General features: G+C 41.7%; 2 protein-coding genes across 3 annotated transcripts; both read left to right on the top strand.

The window, feature by feature from the left end:
• Positions 1-6,719: 6,719 nt before the first annotated feature.
• Positions 6,720-9,529, top strand: LOC118421123 (14-3-3 protein zeta-like). Of its 2 annotated transcripts, none has more exons than XM_035828282.1 (3): positions 6,720-6,873; positions 8,243-8,311; positions 8,839-9,529. In XM_035828282.1, exons 2-3 carry the CDS (start codon positions 8,276-8,278, stop codon positions 9,439-9,441), a joined length of 639 nt encoding a protein of 212 aa, XP_035684175.1. In that variant the 5' UTR covers positions 6,720-6,873; positions 8,243-8,275; the 3' UTR covers positions 9,442-9,529. The 2 variants fall into 2 exon arrangements, with proteins under 2 accessions (XP_035684175.1, XP_035684176.1); XM_035828283.1 differs by lacking the exon at positions 6,720-6,873 and adding an exon at positions 7,650-7,758.
• A 1,382-nt stretch (positions 9,530-10,911) lies between these two features.
• On the top strand, positions 10,912-15,250 carry LOC118421122 (14-3-3 protein eta-like). The gene is given in 4 exon segments (XM_035828281.1): positions 10,912-11,016; positions 12,007-12,074; positions 12,804-13,121; positions 13,123-15,250. Coding segments are annotated over 3 exon segments (723 nt in total). The 5' UTR covers positions 10,912-11,016; positions 12,007-12,038; the 3' UTR covers positions 13,492-15,250.
• Positions 15,251-19,480: the final 4,230 nt, after the last annotated feature.

Here is a 19,480-nt window from a genome sequence, read left to right as displayed (position 1 = left end):
GAGCGCTTAACGAATTTCATAGATAAATTGATTAATTGGTTATCTGAAGACCTGTATTGCACATTTCTGTCACAATCGACTAAGTGCAGATAACACAAGAAGAGATACAGTTAACAGATACAAAATGAAACTATCGTTGGATGAATTCAACTTCTCCTCACTCATATGTCTTAGTAGAGAAAACCTAGCAGACTCGTTGTACGATCGATTCTCGCCTAATGTGAGGGGGGTATAACGTTGCACTGAACGACCTGTCACACCTACCTATCCCTTGGACATCTTACTGTAACCGTTGTTTAAAGCTATCTAATGATGATGCTCCTACAAATGTACAACACTTAGTGGCAACAATTTGTAAGTTCCACTCTTCAATAGTTTAATGCAACTAGACGAGTCATCGATCATAAAACATATCTGTTCTGTTATCTCCACTAAAACATAAAAGTGAGGAGAAGTTGAATTCATCCAACGATAGTTTCATTTTGTATCTGTTAACTGTATCTCTTCTTGTGTTATCTGCACTTAGTCGATTGTGACAGAAATGTGCAATAAAGGTCTTCAGTCAACCAATTAATCAATTTATCTATGAAATTCGTTAAGCGCTCTGTCAAATCGCTCCGCCGCTCTGAGGTCGCCGCCCCAGTGGAATGAGGGTATCAGGCGGCACGCGCCAGTTACACGCCAGGTTTCTACTCTTGGGAGTAGGGCTGACTGAAGTGCTGGAAAAGACATTAAGGAAAAAGCACTTTCCTACAGAGCCTTTGTTGTAGATATGGCCTTTAACCAATGTTCTATAAATTCATTGAAGGAGCGCTTTTAAGATATAGGATTGGACATCGGGAGTAGCGTGCGTAGCCCAGTGGTTAGTGGCCCAGCCTCTGGACTAAGAAGCCTGAGTTCGAATCTCACCTGTTTCGCTTAACGGATATGCACGCTATTAGGAAGGGTTCATTGTTCATTGTGCTAATCGAAAAGCGTTGGGAAACTTTCCACGGTAAAATTACCCTACTAGAGCTGCACGCAGCATCTGCCACGAGTAGCTCTTCAGTGACCTGAACTGATGCAAGAACACTAAGTCTTTAGGGGGTTTCACACGTGCGTATATATTCAAGTCTGTATGAGGTCCGTATGTTCGTAGCCTCTACCAGGCTCCACACCGTAAAAATAGTGGAAATTGAGACAAATATAGAGACATAACATGGCAAAGGTGTTAGCGACCCAGCTATATATATAGCTAAACCACGAGTAGCTCTTCAGTGACTTTAACTGATGCAAGAACACTAAAAGTCAAGGGGGTTTCACACGTGCGTATATATTCAAGTCTGTATGCGGTCCATGTGTTCTAAGCCTCTACCAGGCTCCACACCGTAAAAATAGTGGACATTGGACAAAAATAGATACATAACATGGCAAAGGAGTTCGCGACCCAGCTATAGCTTAACCGTCTAGCATATTATCTGTCTATATTTGTCCAATTTCTATTATTTTTCCAGCGTCCTGAGGAGCCTGGTAGAGGCTAAGACGCCCATACGGACCTCATACGGACTTGAATAGATACACACGTGTGAACCCACCATTTCATTTTATCGGTACGGCAACCAAGTCTGAAACGCCGCAAAAGATGACCCAGGTTTCCTCAGACCCAAGTCTGGAATTCTCAGCTGCAAAGTCCCGAGAATGCCACCATGACAGCGCAAAGTTTCAAAAGGAAAACAGCGTTTCAGTTTTCAGACAAATGAACAGCGTGCCAAAACGATTGCCTTGTAACGTTCAAAAATTCTTCCCTCTGTCAAATCGGAACCGGAAATGTCATGTATGTAAAAAGGGACACCCTTGTCGGCGGCGCCGAGCTGTGGCCAGGCCACCTCTAGTTTTCACCCGAACGCCATACATCAGCGGCGGGGAGACAGGGGAACAGGAAAGCGCTGCGCCGGTCTCTGTGGAGTCTCTGACAACTCACACTGCTGACGTCTCACATTGGCTGCCATCGCACAGAAACATGGGGCAGAGGAAATTGTGTTTTCATTTGGAATTCGTAATCCATCGGAGCGCAATATAGCCATAACTTTTCAATGGACTGTGCCACATTGCGCCACATGCTGGGAAGTTTACTAATGTCCCTTTGATCTTTTGTTGCTTTCAGACAGAGAAGGACAATGTGGCACTGCATTAAAGTTTTAGTTGAACTTATTTCAACAGTGCCACATACACGGTACAGAAAGAAGGTAAAGGTAGTATTTTACCTCCCCGACCGAAGTCAGGTATCTATTTTTACACCTGGGTGAAGTAAGGATGGTCGTGTGAAGTGCCTTTCCCAAAAGGACAACGTCGGGGGTATGGCGGGTATCGAACTCGGGACCTCTAGGTTCCGAGCCCAACACTCTACCAGTTACGCTACATTGTACACACACCGCCACGGTGCGATGAATTTGCGTATGAATAATAATAATATATGAAAGACCTTTATTGTACATTCATGCCTCGACGGGCTAGGTACAGGTCACATATATGAATGATGATAGAATCCCAGGACATCGCAGTGTTGCTACCGAATTAAAGAAAAAATCAATGTACAATGGTTAAGGATTCATCAAAAGGAGATTTCCAGTGATGTAGAACTTTTTAATTTTCGCAATTTCCCACTTCAGACGTACATGGGTTCAGTAACCTACATGCCATCCACCCACAGGGTTCTGTATTTTACACATAAATGGTTTTGGAAACTACAAACTTCACTGACATAACTTTTTTTCTTATAGACTGATATGTAATCTATGTTTCTCCTCCTTATACAAAACGAAATACGGACAAATAAATTCATATCCGGGAGTTCTAATAAGTCTGATCATGAGCCATATCTGCTCTTACATTTTACCAGTTAGTGGGTTATAATTCTTGTGCTAGTTTGACGATGTATATTTGTGTATCTGTAAACTGTTGTTGTGACCTGCACTTAACCCAGTATGTAACGTTACATATGTACAATAAAGGTCTTGATTCTTTCATTCATTTTTGTGACAGTAAATATGAGAGCATATGGTCGATAAAATTCAAGGACATTATGTAGTGCCCTTGATGATAAGAGAAATAGTTCAACAAATAAATGAACGAGCTAACACCCTATCCGCCATGTCTAGGGACAGTAGCATCTTATCCTCCGGAAAACACGTCAATCAAACTGAAAGTTTTGTGTAGTCAGGTGGTGAGATTAGGGAATTCTGGGAAGGATATCAAACTGGCTGGCCGCCATGTTTGCTTTCTCTGGGGTCCGCGCCCTGGGTATGGTAACAACCTGTATTATTGCTGCGTGCGCGCTGAAACAAAATCAGGATAGTTGTTACTCTAGAAAAATAATCACAGTGCTTCTATCGATGCTTAACTTCTCTCAGAACTGGCGGTACTTTGAGAGAAATCTTGAGGACCATAGATTGGTAATCCCAGAGTTGAAAGGGAAAATAAATTCCTGCGACTTTTTGACCTTCCGAAGTACGAAAATAAGCACGCTATCTAATTCAAGCTCTTTTTTATTTGGGGACTACTTATCTATGACGCTATCTACCGCAGCTTGGAGAGTTATGAAGTCCAAGTACCCCTCTACATTCCTGACCAAGCAATTTCTCACAGACACAGATAAATTCGTCATTAATTATCTAGCCAAAATGCCAAACAGTTGAAAATGGTATTTAATATTGAGCCAAATAAAAGGTTTGTGAATATCTTCTTTAAAGGACACACTCGATGCTTAACTCGATTTTTCATTCAGAAAAAGACATCGGATTGTGATGAAAATCTACAAGGAGAGGTGAACATCATAGATTTCTAGTCTTGCTTCGGAGCAAAGTCGTACGTTCTTCAGGTGGTTGTTTTGTGATCGGTATTACCCATTTACTGCAAATGTCAAACAGGTTTTGATGACATCTAGCGAAGTTTACTCAAACTGCAGTAGAAATTTTCCGTCTCAGGTCAACATTTCTGGGATGTAACGTTACTGGAAATGGAAATCTAGGGGAAATCACAGGGGTATTTGCAAGCTGAAGAACCGATAGTAGAAGAATCACAGCGACTGCTATGTTTGTCTTCATCTTAAGCTGGAATTTCGCATAGAGTCACATGGGTCACACTGGACGAAGTAAGAACTAGAGTTCGGGGACCTCATACCTCCATGAAATATTTATTGCTTTTTTGTGGATGGTATGTATGTTTATAGTCCGTTGTATTTGAGAGTAATGGTTATATAATATAAATGTTATGGGAAAGTAGTGGTGTATTTATTTAATGACACAGAGGATGTCCATCTGATTAGTAATTATCAAAATGCGACACTTAATTGTGTAATGTGCGTTTAAGAGGTCGACGGCATATGGTAGCGTGGTGTTCCTTAAGCTTGATGTTTGGCATTTAAAATGTCTAAGGTTGTCAGCATTATTGAGGTTCGACTATGTGCCTCAGAGCTGTGTGGTGGGAGGAAGTTGGGAAACTCAGAAAGAAGAAGGGATGTGGCCAACTTTAGTCAGATGGTGATTCGATTTTCCACCAATATGTTATAACATCAGCTGTTCACACGGTACAAAAACGAGATGCACACTTTCCTCTGACAGCCCTACACCAACTGTAAGATGAATACTTGGCGCCAACCCTGTCTGCTAAAAACAAGTACCATTGGCTACGAAAGAGACAACTAACAACTGTCCCTTATCGTAACAAAATCAGAACATCTGTATCGCCCATAAAACTTCTGACACCTAACCCAGATGAGAGGACCTAATGGCATTTTAATCACCATGTCACTCAAATCAGCAGTACAGATGTGAGACATCCATACCTGTTAAGCATTATCGTTAAATGTACCTCAACTTCTTACAATTATACTTGCGCTTCACATCTCCATGATATCCTAAGCAGACATAAATAAAACTAATTATCATATTAAAAAAACTCGGGATTCCCCAAACAGCTGTCACCTCACCATCTGCTTGGAGCTAAGCCCATTAACAAACACATAAAGCACGATGCCTGTACCAATATATCTTAAATATAGGGGTGATTTCTGATATTATTACATCAATTATAACGACAGATACGGCTCCCAAAATCTCATCGATTCGAGCTTTCATCACACCCCACCAACACAACAAGTATAAAACCAATCCATCCAGCTGTTCTTGCGTAATCTTGTACACAGACAGAGACACAAACACTTAAAGCACGATGCCTGTTCCAATATATCGCAGATATAGGGGGGATTTCTGATATTATTACATCGATTATAACGACAGATACGGCGCCCCAAATCACATCGATTCGAGCTTTCATCACAACCCACCAACACAACAAGTATGAAACCAAAACCATCCAGCCGTTCTTGAGTAATCTTGTACACAGGCAGAGATACATAACAGAAAATATAACCTCCATGACATTTCATGGAGGTAACTACTGTGCCAACTGTTACAAATATTTCAAACAGTCATAAGCAGACATAAATAAAACTACTGGGGGTTCCCCAAACAGCTGTCACCTCACTACCTGCTTGCAGCTAAGCCCATTAACAAACACATACAGCACGATGCCTGTACCAATATATCTCAAATATAGGGGTGATTTTTGATATCATTACATCGATTATAACGACAGATACAGCTCCCAAGATCTCATCAATTCGAGCTTTCATCACACCCCAGCAACACAACAAGTATGAAACCAATCCATCCAGCCGTTCTTGAGTAATCATCTACACAGACAGAGACACATAACAGAAAATATAACCTCCATTCCATGACATTTCATGGAGGTAATTATGGACACAATATTTTGCAAGACGAATTTAAGAAGTCATCTACATTAGGACAGTCCGTCAACAGAGACGGGGGGCGCCATTGACTTTCTGCAACTTATGATCCACTGTCCACCGAGTCACGGTTATTGCATATACCTGACCTCAATGAAGCGGTGGATTGTCCATTCCCTGATAAATACTGGAGTTGGTCAGTTGAATAAGTCAAAGAATAAGATGTGACAGGACAGAAAGAAAAATCTATTGTTGGTAGGGGGAGGTACCAGTACAGAAAATTCAGGTATAGGTCCCGTTCAGGTCCAGAGGATCATTTCCAGGTCCGGACCTGAAACTGGACCTGATTATCTGTGGAAACTTGAAAACTGGCAATACTTAAAACAATGGCAATTGGTCAGTTTTGCTACAAAGGAATCTGTTTTGTGGATTATTCGGGACTCCCACTGGCATTTTAAAATCCCATATAATAAAGGGTAACTGTCTCTCTACCTGTCTTTGTCTTTGTAGAAACTTGGTACAATTGACTATAAACGTAAACTCTACTTGACTTCGCTCTTGTTGTCTTCTTGGTCCCCGGTAAGACCCCAGATGCCTGCCAACATATAGTGTGTCCATTTTGTAATTGGCGAAACCTGTTCCTCTGATTTTTTTTCAGGTCTGTTTTTTTTCCGGATTGGTCCAAGAAGAAACAAATGTTTTGCACCCGTATGATGTACTGGTCTCTACACCTAAGTGTTGGTATACCATACTATGTGTGTTTAGTCCTATGTTCAACCTCCCTGGCCACTTTGATTTCATACTAAAGGCAACTTGTTTTTGGCCAAACTTTTTTTATTCGCTCGCTCGCATCAGTTTTGGAGTTCCCAGAGGATGTCATCCATGTAATCAAATCAATATGGCCTAAAGTGTTATTTTGCTACACACTGGCTGTTGTGAAATGTCCCCCTATCCACCCAATATGGTGGACTTCCCATAAAACTGGAAACTGGTTGAACTCGTCCTCGATAATTGCATTCAAATCGGAGACCTCTACTTACCTGCCCAGTGACCTAGTTGTGTTCAATCCAGGCAAGCAACAAAAGGTAAGTTTCCGCCAAAATTCTCTTTTCTGGCGACGTTTGTTTGTTAATGTTTGATTTGAAAACTAAACGCGTTATGAACTAACATAGTACAAAAGACAATGATGTAGTACATATGACGAAGGATAGTGGATTCTATCCGAAACGTCTGACCGTTTCCAAAACCATATCCAGTTGCTTGAGTAACTACTTTTTGGTGTATCTTATTACCTGGATGTCTAACCTACATCGACGTAACTCAAAAAGAAAGTACAACAAGGTCACCGGATAAAAGTACAAAGGTTAATCTAACTGACGATTAGATAGACGGTGTGCTCAGAATCAACTTATAAATTTAGGAGTTAGAAGATTTTGAAGCGTTAACAATGATGACAGTGGGGCTAAAGCGCAATCCAAATGTTCAAAAGTTTTTCTTTTTGATTTCAAAAGAGACTATATGTCATGCCTAATCATACCTGACGAAAGACATTGACATGTACAGTTATTGTACCGTTCCTAGCACTGTCTATCAGTTAGAAATCACACTCACTTCGCGAAATGGGGTCAGAATCGCCGGTATCTGGGCATGGCACACCCGCAACACAAAAATGTCGATTTTAGTAGACAACTACATGTACTTCAGAACAAATTTTGTAACCCATGATTGGCGTGGCCTGCATAATTGCAGGGCATGAACAGCTTCTTCGGCAAAGATGTCGACTTGAGTAGACAACTGCATATTCTTCACACCAAATTTTGTCACCCATAATTGCTGTAGCCAGCATACTTACAGCGCGTAAACAGGTTCTGCTGCTCCTTCTTACCACCATTCTTGCAGTCCTTCATCTCCAATCTTTACTGCCTACAGGCGCAAGTCATCGGCCTGTTCAAAAACTACTCTCTAGCTAGGTAGGAGTTGGTTGGTTTTTGACATCAGCCAGCTGTGTTGTGTTCATTTCTTCTCCATGGAAGTGCCTTAAAGTTTATCATTCGCCTCTGTTATGTTTTCGGACGGCATTTGGCGATACCAGCGGAGGCGGCATCATGGGGGGTTGGGTGCGAAGTTGTGCCGAAGGCGCAACCCCTCGCGCCGGAGGAGCCACAATCGTAAATTAAGTTTTAGGTGATTTTCTTACCAGTTGGTGATTAATGGCCACGCCTACAGAGCAGGGCGGAAACAAGTTTATGGGGTCGTCTTGGGGTTTGTACCTTTAATTGTTGTTACGTTATGTGCTCGATGTGTGGCTCCCCTGGTGAAACTGGTACTTGCCGCAAGCTGATGTAACGTCCTTGCTTGAAGTTACTAGGGTCAGACCCAGGGTAGCCTGCGTGTCACCATGCATGGCGTCATCTCTATGTATGCATTACTGAGCTGTTGTTGTTTTCAATGCAGTTGTGTATTGCTGACAACACTGAAGATTGGACAATGTCTGACAAGGAATCTTTGATACAGAAGGCCAAGGTTCGTAGTGTTACAATGTGACGGTGTATGTGTATGTGTGTATGTGTGTATGTGTGTGTATGTATGTATGTGTGTGTGTGTGTGTGTGTGTATGTATGTGTGTATGTATGTGTGTGTGTGTGTGTGTGTGTGTAAGTGTGTGTGTTTGTGTGTGTATGTGTGTGTGTGTGTATGTATGTGTGTGTGTAAGTGTGTGTGTGTAAGTGTGTGTGTGTGTATGTGTGTGTTTGTGTGTGTATGTGTGTGTGTTTGTTTATGTGTGTGTGTGTGTGTGTGTGAATTTGCGAGTCTATATATTACATACATAAATGTGTGTGTATATGTGTGTGTGTGTGTGTGTGTGTGTATGTGTGAGTGAATGTGATTATGTTTGCATTAACATACTTAGGTAACACAACATATGCATGTACGAAATCACTGCAAAATCTACATAAAAGTGCAGCAGAAAACAATAGCAACACTGTGGATGTGTGGAGGGGGTGAAGTTTGCCATCTCTGATCGCCTGTAATAATTGTTATCATTGCAGCTGTTGGAACAAGCAGAGCGGTGGCAGGACATGGCGCTGTGCATGAAGCAGGTGGTGGAGATGGGCGGGGATCCGCTAACTACAGAGGAGAGGAACCTGCTGTCCGTGGGCTACAAGAACATGGTGGACTCCCGGAGGCTCGCCTTGCTGAACATCGCGTCCGCAGAGCGGAAGGCGACAGACGACTCAGAAACCCTCCAGGCGGCGAAGTGGTCACGGGAGAAGGCGCACGTGGTGACTGAGTTGAAAGGGATATGCGGCGAGGTCTTGGTGCTGCTGGACAAGTTCCTCATCAAACGAGTCGACACGTCGGTGGTGGATGTGGCGGATGCGGTGTCATTGGAGAGCGAAGTCTTCTACCGGAAGATGGCGGGTGACTACTTCCGGTACCTGGCTGAAATCAGCGAGGGCGAAGAAAAAGAAGACATGGTGATGGGTGCTCGGGAGTCCTACAAGAAAGCGCACGAGAAGGCTGCCAATCTGAAAACAACACACCCCATTCGAATTGGACTGGCGCTTATTCTAAACTACTCACTGTTCCACTACGACGTTAGGAATGACCCTCAAGAAGCGAGCCGGCTATTTTGCTATTTACAGCTGTAACGTTGCCATTTTATACTCTCCAAGCAGAGGTTAGGCTCCGGCTGTTTTTTTAACGTTTTTATAGTTGTTTTTTGCCGGGCTTTCTATTTTGTCATTTTTCTTGAAGTACGCCAGCCAAGTTTTTGACACAGCAAGATAAAATACAAAATAGAAAGACCGATAAAAACGACTAAAAAACGTTTAAAACAGCCGGAGCCTAACCTCTGCTTGGAGAGTAGCCATTTTAGTCAAACCAGTTTAACAAGGCACTGGGCCTGTTTGCCCATAAGAGATATATATATATATATATATATATATATATATATATATATATATATATATATATATATATATATATATATATATATATATATATATATATATATATATATATATATATATATATATATATATATATATATATATATATATATATATATATATATATATATATATATATATGATTGATTAGAATTTTGTAGTGTTAATGGTGAATTATCGGGAAGCTACTTGGTTTTGGTATCCAACAGGAAAAGTTGGCGTTTATAAATTAGATATGATTGTGCCATTTCAGTCAGATCAGTTTCATGAGGTACTGTACTGGGTCTGTTTTGCCTGGGATATAAAATTTATATCGATGATTCACTAGTCTTTTGTGGTGTTAATGTTTATCTATCATGAATCTAAATTTAGCTACTTGGTTTTGGTGTCCAGTCGGAAAAGTTGGTGTCAAGTCCGGATGAATTTTTTCAATAAAGCGTTCTCTTCAGATACAACGCTGCCAACATCGTTTTTAATTGTGCCATTTATTTTGTGTCTGTTTGATTCAAATCATGTTAACTTTGAAACGGATGGACTTACTATAATGATATATTAGATATACGGGTATTTGGATTACGTTATCTTCAGCTTTCAAAGAGGGAACTTTATTGCACGACATTTGTACATGGTACAATGTATGGCAACTACTATTACACAGAGTACAAAATAGGTGTATAGAATAAGACTTAACATCCTAATCAACATAACAAGTAGGGATAACACAAGTCTTTGATATAATGTTACAATCGAGTTGGGCTAATCATGAGTTTCGGTATTCTTTCTAATAGCAAAGCAGTCTTTGATATATTTGCCTATCTTTGCATTATGGGAGTTGTGGCATCTAAAGATATATACAAATCTGTCTGTAGCATCGAGTCTCTTGAAATCTCCTGTACTGGATTCGAGAAATGTGAATAGCTCATTACGTAGAATAGCGTATCTAAAACATTTCAAATGAAATGGTTGATACAAAACGATTACGGGTGCTGCGCGCCTTCAGGTTCTGTCTTGAAGAACAAAACAACCATGACCGCCATTCCGCTGACACAGACAACAATGCCTAGCAACAGTAAACATCACCAACTCAGTAATCAGTGTCCCCCTATCCACCCAATATGGTGGACCTCCCATACAACTGGAAACTGGTTTAACTCGTACTCGGTAATTGTATTCAAATCGGAGACCACTTATTACCTGCCCAGCGCACAGCCTGTCCAGTCACCTAGCTGTCTTCAAAGCGAGCGCTACGGTGTAAATCCAGGCAAGCAACAGAAGGTACGTTTTCCCCCAAATTCTCATTTTCTGGCCACGTTTGTTTGTCAATGTTTGAGAGAAATTCGTTGCTTTTGTATAACCGATCTTTGAGGTTCCCCAGATGGTAAATTTGACGCCTCTGACACGATAACCCATGATTGCTGTAGCCTGCATAATTGTAGGGCGTAAACAGGTTCTTCTGCTCCTTCCTACCACCATTCCTACGTCTATTTATCTCCTATCTTTAACCTACAGGCGCAAGTCATCGGCCTGTTCAAAAACTACTCTCTAGGTAGAGATTTGGTTGTTTTTGACATCAGCCACCTGTGTTGTGTGTTCATTTCTTCTCCATGTAAGTGCCTTAACGCTTATTCTTCGTCTCTCTTGGGTTGTCGGACGGCATTTGGCGATACCAGAGGAGGCGGCAGCAAATGTCGTATTTGGGGGGGGGGGCGAAGTGGTGCCAAAAAAATTCAGCACATGGAGCGCCGAAGGCGCGACGCGTCGCGCCGGAGGCGCCACAATCCTAGGGGGTCCGGGGAATGCTCCCCTGGGAAAATTTAAAATCTTGACCCTCTAATTTTTCTATTAGAAAGACACGTGTTTTCAGCTTCATGAGAGCTGACATGTCTAACTTGGTATCCGATCGATAAACAAATTTGGATGCAGAGAGGACTGTCGAAATGCTATGGGCTGTGACACCTTGGTTTTTAGGTTGCCTTATTTTGCAGAAGCCAATCAGCATGGCTTAATTAAGTTTTATGTGATTTTCTGACTAGCTGACGGGGGGTTGGCGTCTTGAGGTGCGTACCTGAGCGTTGTTTGATGTCACACCTGGGTTCGATACGAGTGTTTCCTCCCGCTCGTATTTTACCTTAATGTGCCCAAGGTGTGACTCCCCTGGTGAAACGGGTATTTGCAGGTACTAGGGTCAGACCCAGGGTAGCCTGCGTGTCACCATGGCGCCTTTTCTATGTACATATTACTGAGCTGTTGTTGCTTTCAATGCAGTTGTGTATTGCTGACAACACTGAAGTTGGAAAATGGCTGACAAGGAAGCTTTGATACAGAAGGCCAAGGTACGTAGCGTTACAATGTGAAAGTAAGGTATTTTTCCGTCTTGTGTGTGTGTGTGTGTGTGGGGGGGGGGGGGTGGTCTCTGTGTGCGTGTGTGTGAGCAGTGAATATATATATATATATATATATATATATATATATATATATATATATATATATATATATGTGTGTGTGTGTGTGTGTGTGTATGTGTGTGTGTGTGTGTGTGTGTGTGTGTGTGTGTCTGCTTCGGTTAAGTTTAAGCCAGGATAATTATTTAGATAATGTTACATGGTCTTACCAACAACCTCAGCTTTGTGACTCTTCCCCAAGAATATTCACTTTTTGTATCAAGAAGCTTGTAATAAATTACATACAAAAAATACCAGTTAAGACGATGAGACTTCAAATAGTATTACTATGCAGTTTATTTCAACAGACCATTCGTACATATGGCAACAAGTCACCGGAAAGCATTTTGGAAACATCTGGCATCTGATTCAGTGTTCTTTAGAGTTAATGACCAAAGACATTTTTGTTATACTTAAAGCAGTGTGTGTGTGTGTGTGTGTGTGTGTGTGAGTGAGTAAATGTGATTATGTTTGCATTAACATACTTAGGTAACACAACATGTACGAAATCACTGCAAAATCTACATGAAAGTGCAGCACAAAACAATAGCAACACTGAGGATGTGTGGAGGGGGTGAAGTTTGCCATCTCTGATCGCCTGAATAATTGTTATCATTCCAGCTGTGGGAACAAGCAGAGCGGTGGCAGGACATGGCGTCGTGTATGAAGCAGGTGGTGGAGATGATACATATGAGCAGGGAACCGCTAACTGCAGAGGAGAGGAACCTGCTGTCCGTGGCCTACAAGAACAAGGTGGGTTCCCGGAGGTCCGCCTTGCGTATCATCGCGTCGGCCGAGCAGAAGGCGGCCGACGGCTCGGAAACCCGCCAGGCGGCGAAGTGGTTACGGGAGAAGGTGGAGACCGAGATGAAGGAGATGTGCGGCGAAGTCGTGAAGCTGCTCGACAGGTTCCTTATCCCCATGTGCATCACTAATCTACCAGCCAGAGGCCGAAGTCTTCTACTGCGAGATGAAGGGAGATTACTTACGGTACCTGGCAGAAATCAGCGAGGGCGAAGAGAGAGAGCATATGGTGAAGGATGCCAAGGCGTACTACGAGAAAGCGCACGATGTGGCTGCTATCGAGATGCCCGCAACACACCCCATTCGACTGGGATTGGCGCTTAACTTCTCAGTGTTCCATTACGAGATCAGGAATGACCATCAAGAAGCGTGCCGGCTGGCGCAGCAGGCGTACGCGGACGCGATGTTGGAGCGGGACAACTTACCGGAGGACTCGAACAAAGACAGCACCCTCATCATGGAGCTTCTCCGAGAAAACGCCACACGTTGGATGATCGAGAATTAAGATCAGGGAGAGGACTCCCCCATATCAAGCGTATTTCACACAATCGGGTCAGCTCGTCTTGAGTCAACGTCAACGTCAGCTTGTTTTGCCTTTTATACCTACCGTATTTCTTCTGTTTGGATTACGAACGTCCTTTTTTTTTACCTCATAATTATAAGGAGTAATGAACCATTGTTCGTTTAGTCTTTTAGCATCTTTTTCTATAATACATTTCGAGTGCTGTGTACTATATCATGTTCCTTGGTCCATCTTTCTTACACTCCTTGTTTGTACCAGATGGGTACTGTGGTACTCCTTTTACTTCCTTACATTTCCACAACAAACCCACTTGTTGATGTCAATAAAGATTAGACATCCAGGTAATAAGCTTAGAAACAAGATATGCCAAATAGTAATTCCTCAAGCAACTGGATACAATTTTGAAAAATCATATTAAGTTGCTTGAGCAACTGCTATTTGGCACAAACCCACTTTCTTTGTCGTTGTAATGGGTTAAGTACAAATAGTACATGTATCAACTTTATCATCACACTTATCGGCCATTGTCACTTTTAGTTATTCATCAGTATCTATGCAAAATTACTCATATCAGACGATCAGATGGAAGTGTCAACAGTACAAATACACTCAAGTGCTGCGAAAATAACCCATTGTTGCCCTCGGAAATGAAGTTAAGATGCAGTCAAGGAAGATATGGTAACAGTGGAACAATAAGGGTTTGCCGAAGGGCAAAACATTTTCAAAGTAATATGTATTGACAATATGGTTGAGTTGTGGGTATCCTGTAGTTAAACAATATTTCGCAGTCAGGGGCTAATGGGTCCCTTTCCTGGGTAGATGGACGGCCGCTGGGTGCGCTATTTTAGGGCGCGGTCGCATTCGTCGTACTCAGTATGTCGTTGTGCGAATTTAATGTCGTATGTCGCTGTACGACATTTAATTCCTAAGCTTTTAATGTCGTATAGTTTTCAAGCTGGCTTCCATCGAAACGACCATCAACAATAACCGTGGACTAACGTTTTTGGCCAAGACAGTTAAATAGTCTGTGTAGTAACACAAACTCTGCTGTCCAGGGCTGTAACTGGCCCCTCCACGCCAGCCGGGTGTTAGGCGGGCTGCTATAAGCTGAGATTTAGTCAGGCTAACAGTTAAACAAACATCCCAAGAAGGCCCCCAGTTTGCGATCGAATGTGACAGCCCCTTTAGTCACACCAGTTTTCCTAGATACTGGCTCTGGTTTGCCCATGATAATATCTATAATTGAGTAGTCTTGTGGTGTTAGTACTAGTGTTGATTCGCCGGGAATATATTTGGCTTGTGGGGAAAGTTGGTTTTTAACCCGGGAGAAAGTTATCAATAAAGTTCTATTTACAAATGTAAGGTTGCCATTTTAGTCAGACCAGTTTAATGAGGTACTGGGTCTGTTTTGCCCATAACATTTAAATCTATGATTGATAAGACTTTTGTAGTGTTAACGTTGAATTATCGGGAAAATACTTGGTTTTGGTGTCCAGTAGGAGAAGTTGGTGTTTAGCCCTAAAGAAAGTTTTTAATAAAGCTTTTTTCCAGATATGACTGTGCCATTCTATAGTCAGACCACATTCATGAGCTACTGCATTGGGTCTGTTTTGGCCATGATATATCTATTATTGATGGTGTTAATGTTTAGTTATCGGGAAGCTACTTGGTTTTGGTGTCCAGTAGGAAAAGTCCGTGTGTAGCCGGGAGAAAGTTTTCAATAAAGCGTTCTCTTCAGATACGACGTTGTCAACATCGTTTTATCGTTTTTAATTGTGTCACGTATTTTATGTCTGTTTTATACAAATCATATTGATGTAATTTACTTTGAACTTCGACTTTAAAAAGATGGGACTTGAATATACGGGTGGTTGGGTTGTGTTACCTCCAGCTTTCAAATGGTTGATACAAATCGATTACGTGTGCTGCGTGCCTTGATATTCTTTCTTGAAGAATAAAGTAGCTAGGTACGTAACAATGAAAGCCATTCCGGTAACACAGCCAAGAATGCCCAGCAACAGTTCACATCACCAACTCAGTAATTAATGCAGCCACAGAAACCACCCATACACGCCCTAAAGACCACTAGAATTAACAACAAATTACAGACTTACTTTGTGTGCAAAAGGCTTGCTGCGATCAACGTAACGTTTCTAAGGCTCAAGGTGCTCCTAACCGACAAATGTATCCGTACACAAATACAGAGTTGAGAAAAAAGGCTACCGCGATTGTTTTCTTAGTGAATAAGTAGTCAGAACAACGCGAGAAAAAATTCATTCAGTTCTATTGCCAAACTTCAAAACAATGGATTATTTGACCTACTTATGTTTATGTTATATATTAAGCTTGTTTCACAATTGCAAGGTCATCACGAAGGTGCTGGGGCTGTTGTGACGTATTTTCGTAACAAAGGGCTCAAAGCGACTGCTTGAAACTGTTTGTAGACTTTACTAGACAGTTTGAAGCGTAAATTTGTAACACTGCAACCACAAGACCTGAAAGTTTGGGGAAAGGGTACGAATAACTGAGAACCGCTGGCCGTGCAAGATTAGTAAGTAAAATTTCCTTAAGAAACAATGTTTTAGTAGACATTTATGTGTACATAATCAATGCATTATGTTATTAGCAAGTAATCATAACCTCAGCATATTTTTTATTTGAGCAATATATATTTGTACGTTTCTCCGACGTGTGCGCTATTTGCACAGTGGTTTATTATATTATGTAGCAGTGACAGTATAGCTGATACCTAATATCTAATATAATTTTGAAGATTGGGAGCACTTGGGATTATTCCAACTACAGTGCACTGCTTAGATTTTCAAACAAGAAGGCATATTTTTTTAATTATTCATTTATCATGATTTATCAGCATCAAGTTCTATAACCGTTTTTTTGCGCGTCAATATTAATGATTGGTGTTTTAGAAAGTATTTAAAAATCTCTTCCAAGGCAAGTTACTCTTGAAATCAGTCACAGGCAGAAATGACTGATGACTGATAGTCATGGACCAGATTCCCAAAGTCACAAATAAAGCAATATAGGCCTTCTAGGTTTGCGGCATCGAGCACCCAGGCATTAAGGTGGACTCTCATTGCACTTGGGGCACCAGTGTGGCACTGCGGGGTTCGCAACGATGAGTAAACGAATTTCAGACATAAAGAACGAATTTTCTTCCGTTTTGTGTATTTTGTTGTCTTCAAAGTCACACTTTTACGTATTACGCAATCTTTAAATTAACAAAAACGAAAATTACAAAACAGTACCGCAGTGAACGAACCCGGCCCCGCAGTGCCGCACCGGTGCCCCATGTGCAGTGAGAGTGCACCTTTAGACTTTAGAGTGCTCATGTTGAAAATAGCAAATCAGCGCTACCCCTAACTTCCCAAAATAAACGCTGGTCACACTGGATAAAGAAGGAGGTCTGCGAAAGAGGCTAAGGTGACTGCAAAGCCGTGGGTGCGTCGTACAAAATCCAGCTGTTCTGTGAGGAAAAGAAGTTGACCACAGTTGGTTCTTCCATAGCCTGGCTAGAAATGTTACAGAACGCACTTGGTACTACCCCCCCCCCCCCCCCAAAAAAAACCCAGCTGTCAGCCAATCAGAGAATAGGCTTTCCGTTTTCAAAAGCTGTCTCACATGTATAAGGGTAAGCTAATTAATACTTATAAGCAGGGCGGTCAAGAACTAAGGGTGACGGTTGAAAGAGCAGGGCACATCCAGACAGGCATTTTGGCTGTTTCTGCGTAGGAGGATGGTATAGATCGAATGTTTCGACACACAATCAGTAGTAGTGGTGCTGAACAGTTGAAGATGGGCGATACTTGTGAGCCTTTTCATGGCCAAGCTTCGAACTACGAGGTGTTTGGTAATTTAGCGATGTAAAAAGTCACCGCTGACAGATTAATGATAAATGTCTGACGTTAATAAAGACCTAATCCGGGGGCAATCCATGGATCTAATCCACAATCTGCGTATAGTGACACATTCCATAGCCTGGATACCAGACCCCGGTACGATCTCAAAAATATGTATCGTGTGGGGCCTTACACGATAGATTTTCCACTACAGTGCTGTTTGTGTGAGCCTAGATAATGATACACTTTCGCCACATTCTATATATAACTTACTACTTCTCGACTTGAAGTTCACCGTTCTAGTAAGGTCACACCCTGTCGAACTCGTCGGTTCGTAACGTTAGACCAGCATGATAGTGCACGACTTTGTAATCGCTACTTTTGTGACGAAATGAGCCATATCGCAAGACAACATACACAACAATCACAGACTCACGATCTGAAATGACTTACTGCTGACGGTCATAATATTAGGCAACTCCTACCTGACCCAAGATCCAGTTAGACTCCATGCTCTTGTCCACTGTGGCTACTTAGTACCCTGATTGGGCGCACTTCACTTCTAACATATAATGTACAGTCCCCAAGCTCAGTCAGGTCTGTTTTGAGAGGAAAGCAACAGGTGGGTTTTTCTTGGCTCAGGATTAGTTTCTGGCGTTATATCTAGGTATGTACCCATATATTGTCTTTCTAACACGCGTTCCTTTTACCACGGTATGATTTGATGTCATATTGGCTGGAGACGCCAGAGTTTGTTGACTATTTCGATCTTGTAGAAGGCAAACATGGTCGCAATTTTGATCCGTGTATACCTTTGTGTTGTATGAAAGTTTGGCATTGTACTATGATCATCACCAACACAGATGAGCTTCCATGATAAGTAGAGAATTTTGTTTCTCTTATAATAATAGAAACGTTCAATGTTTTGCTACTTCATCATTTCACAAAGATAATGCTTTGTCTGTTTATTATTTTGTTTTAGAAAAAACAAATGCCATTGTCTGCGACGTTCCTGTTATGCTACATAACGCTGACGCCATGTTTACGGAGACGGTTATGTTTACGTAGATACCACAACTAGTACTGTTTGTTTTTTTATCGACTGGTTCCTTTTGAAACGTGTCGTACATGTCACTGGTCTGAGGCAAAGTATGGTTGGAAAAGTTTATCGTTATGCGATACGAAGAGACGAAATTCTGATTATTAGTTATGATGGACGTTTCCATTAACTTTCAGGGAGTTCTCCGAACCATTTTGTTCGAAAAAAAGACAAAAAAAAACAACAACAAAAAAGACTTCTCGTTGAGCCACTTTTATGTATTCATTTCAACTTCGCCACGTAATAGAGTGGTGCAGTTTTCTACCAAAAAAGTCTCAATTGCGGAAAGCTTAACTTGGTTCCCTTCCTTGGATTTTAAGAAATTTTCGTCATAACCCGCGTGTGCTATTTTGGCAACAAAACCAACAGTTGTGTGATGTACCACAGCCGTGATCGAATTTTTTCCCCTATAGACGTTTCCCCGTCGGACTCAGTCTGGTCTTTTCCCTGTTTTGTTTTCATAATACTAATACTAGGACGTTGATACTTGTAACGTTAACGTATGAATGGCTTCATTAACGTTATATCTAAAGCACTACGAACCAAAACAGGGTATAAACTAAGGTGTTTGTATACGTCCAAGGTCAGAGGAGAAAACTATGGGTTGCTAAAAAAGTGTTGTGGCAAGTGTCCCGCAAATATGACCTGTATTAAACAACGTTAACGAATGTGGAATCCGTGACTAGTACGGGACATGCCTTGTAATTGTCTTTAGTGTCGATTTCGTCCTTACGTTCGGAACATCATAATTTGTTACGCTTGTCCTCTTTTATTTCATACTTTAGACACAAGGAAGGCTCCAATGCACCAACATGGTTCGTTGTCGAGGCCGTTTGTTTAGAAGGTCAAAGGTCGGTGTATTCTGCACCCTTCTCGTGGTGTTTGTCTTGGTCTCCCTGTTTCTGAACTGGAGCAGTTGGAAACACAGGTTACGTCTCGTGGAGGAAGATACAACTCGCGATCATCAGCCAAGAAGAAACGATGTCAACGTGACAGAGGAAGTCCAACTGGACAA

The sequence above is a fragment of the Branchiostoma floridae genome, chromosome 8 (assembly GCF_000003815.2).
Source record: "Branchiostoma floridae strain S238N-H82 chromosome 8, Bfl_VNyyK, whole genome shotgun sequence".
Taxonomy (NCBI): Eukaryota; Metazoa; Chordata; class Leptocardii; order Amphioxiformes; family Branchiostomatidae; genus Branchiostoma; species Branchiostoma floridae.
The sequence above is the reverse complement of the archived record's forward strand: the minus strand, read 5'-3'. Positions and strand labels throughout refer to the sequence as shown.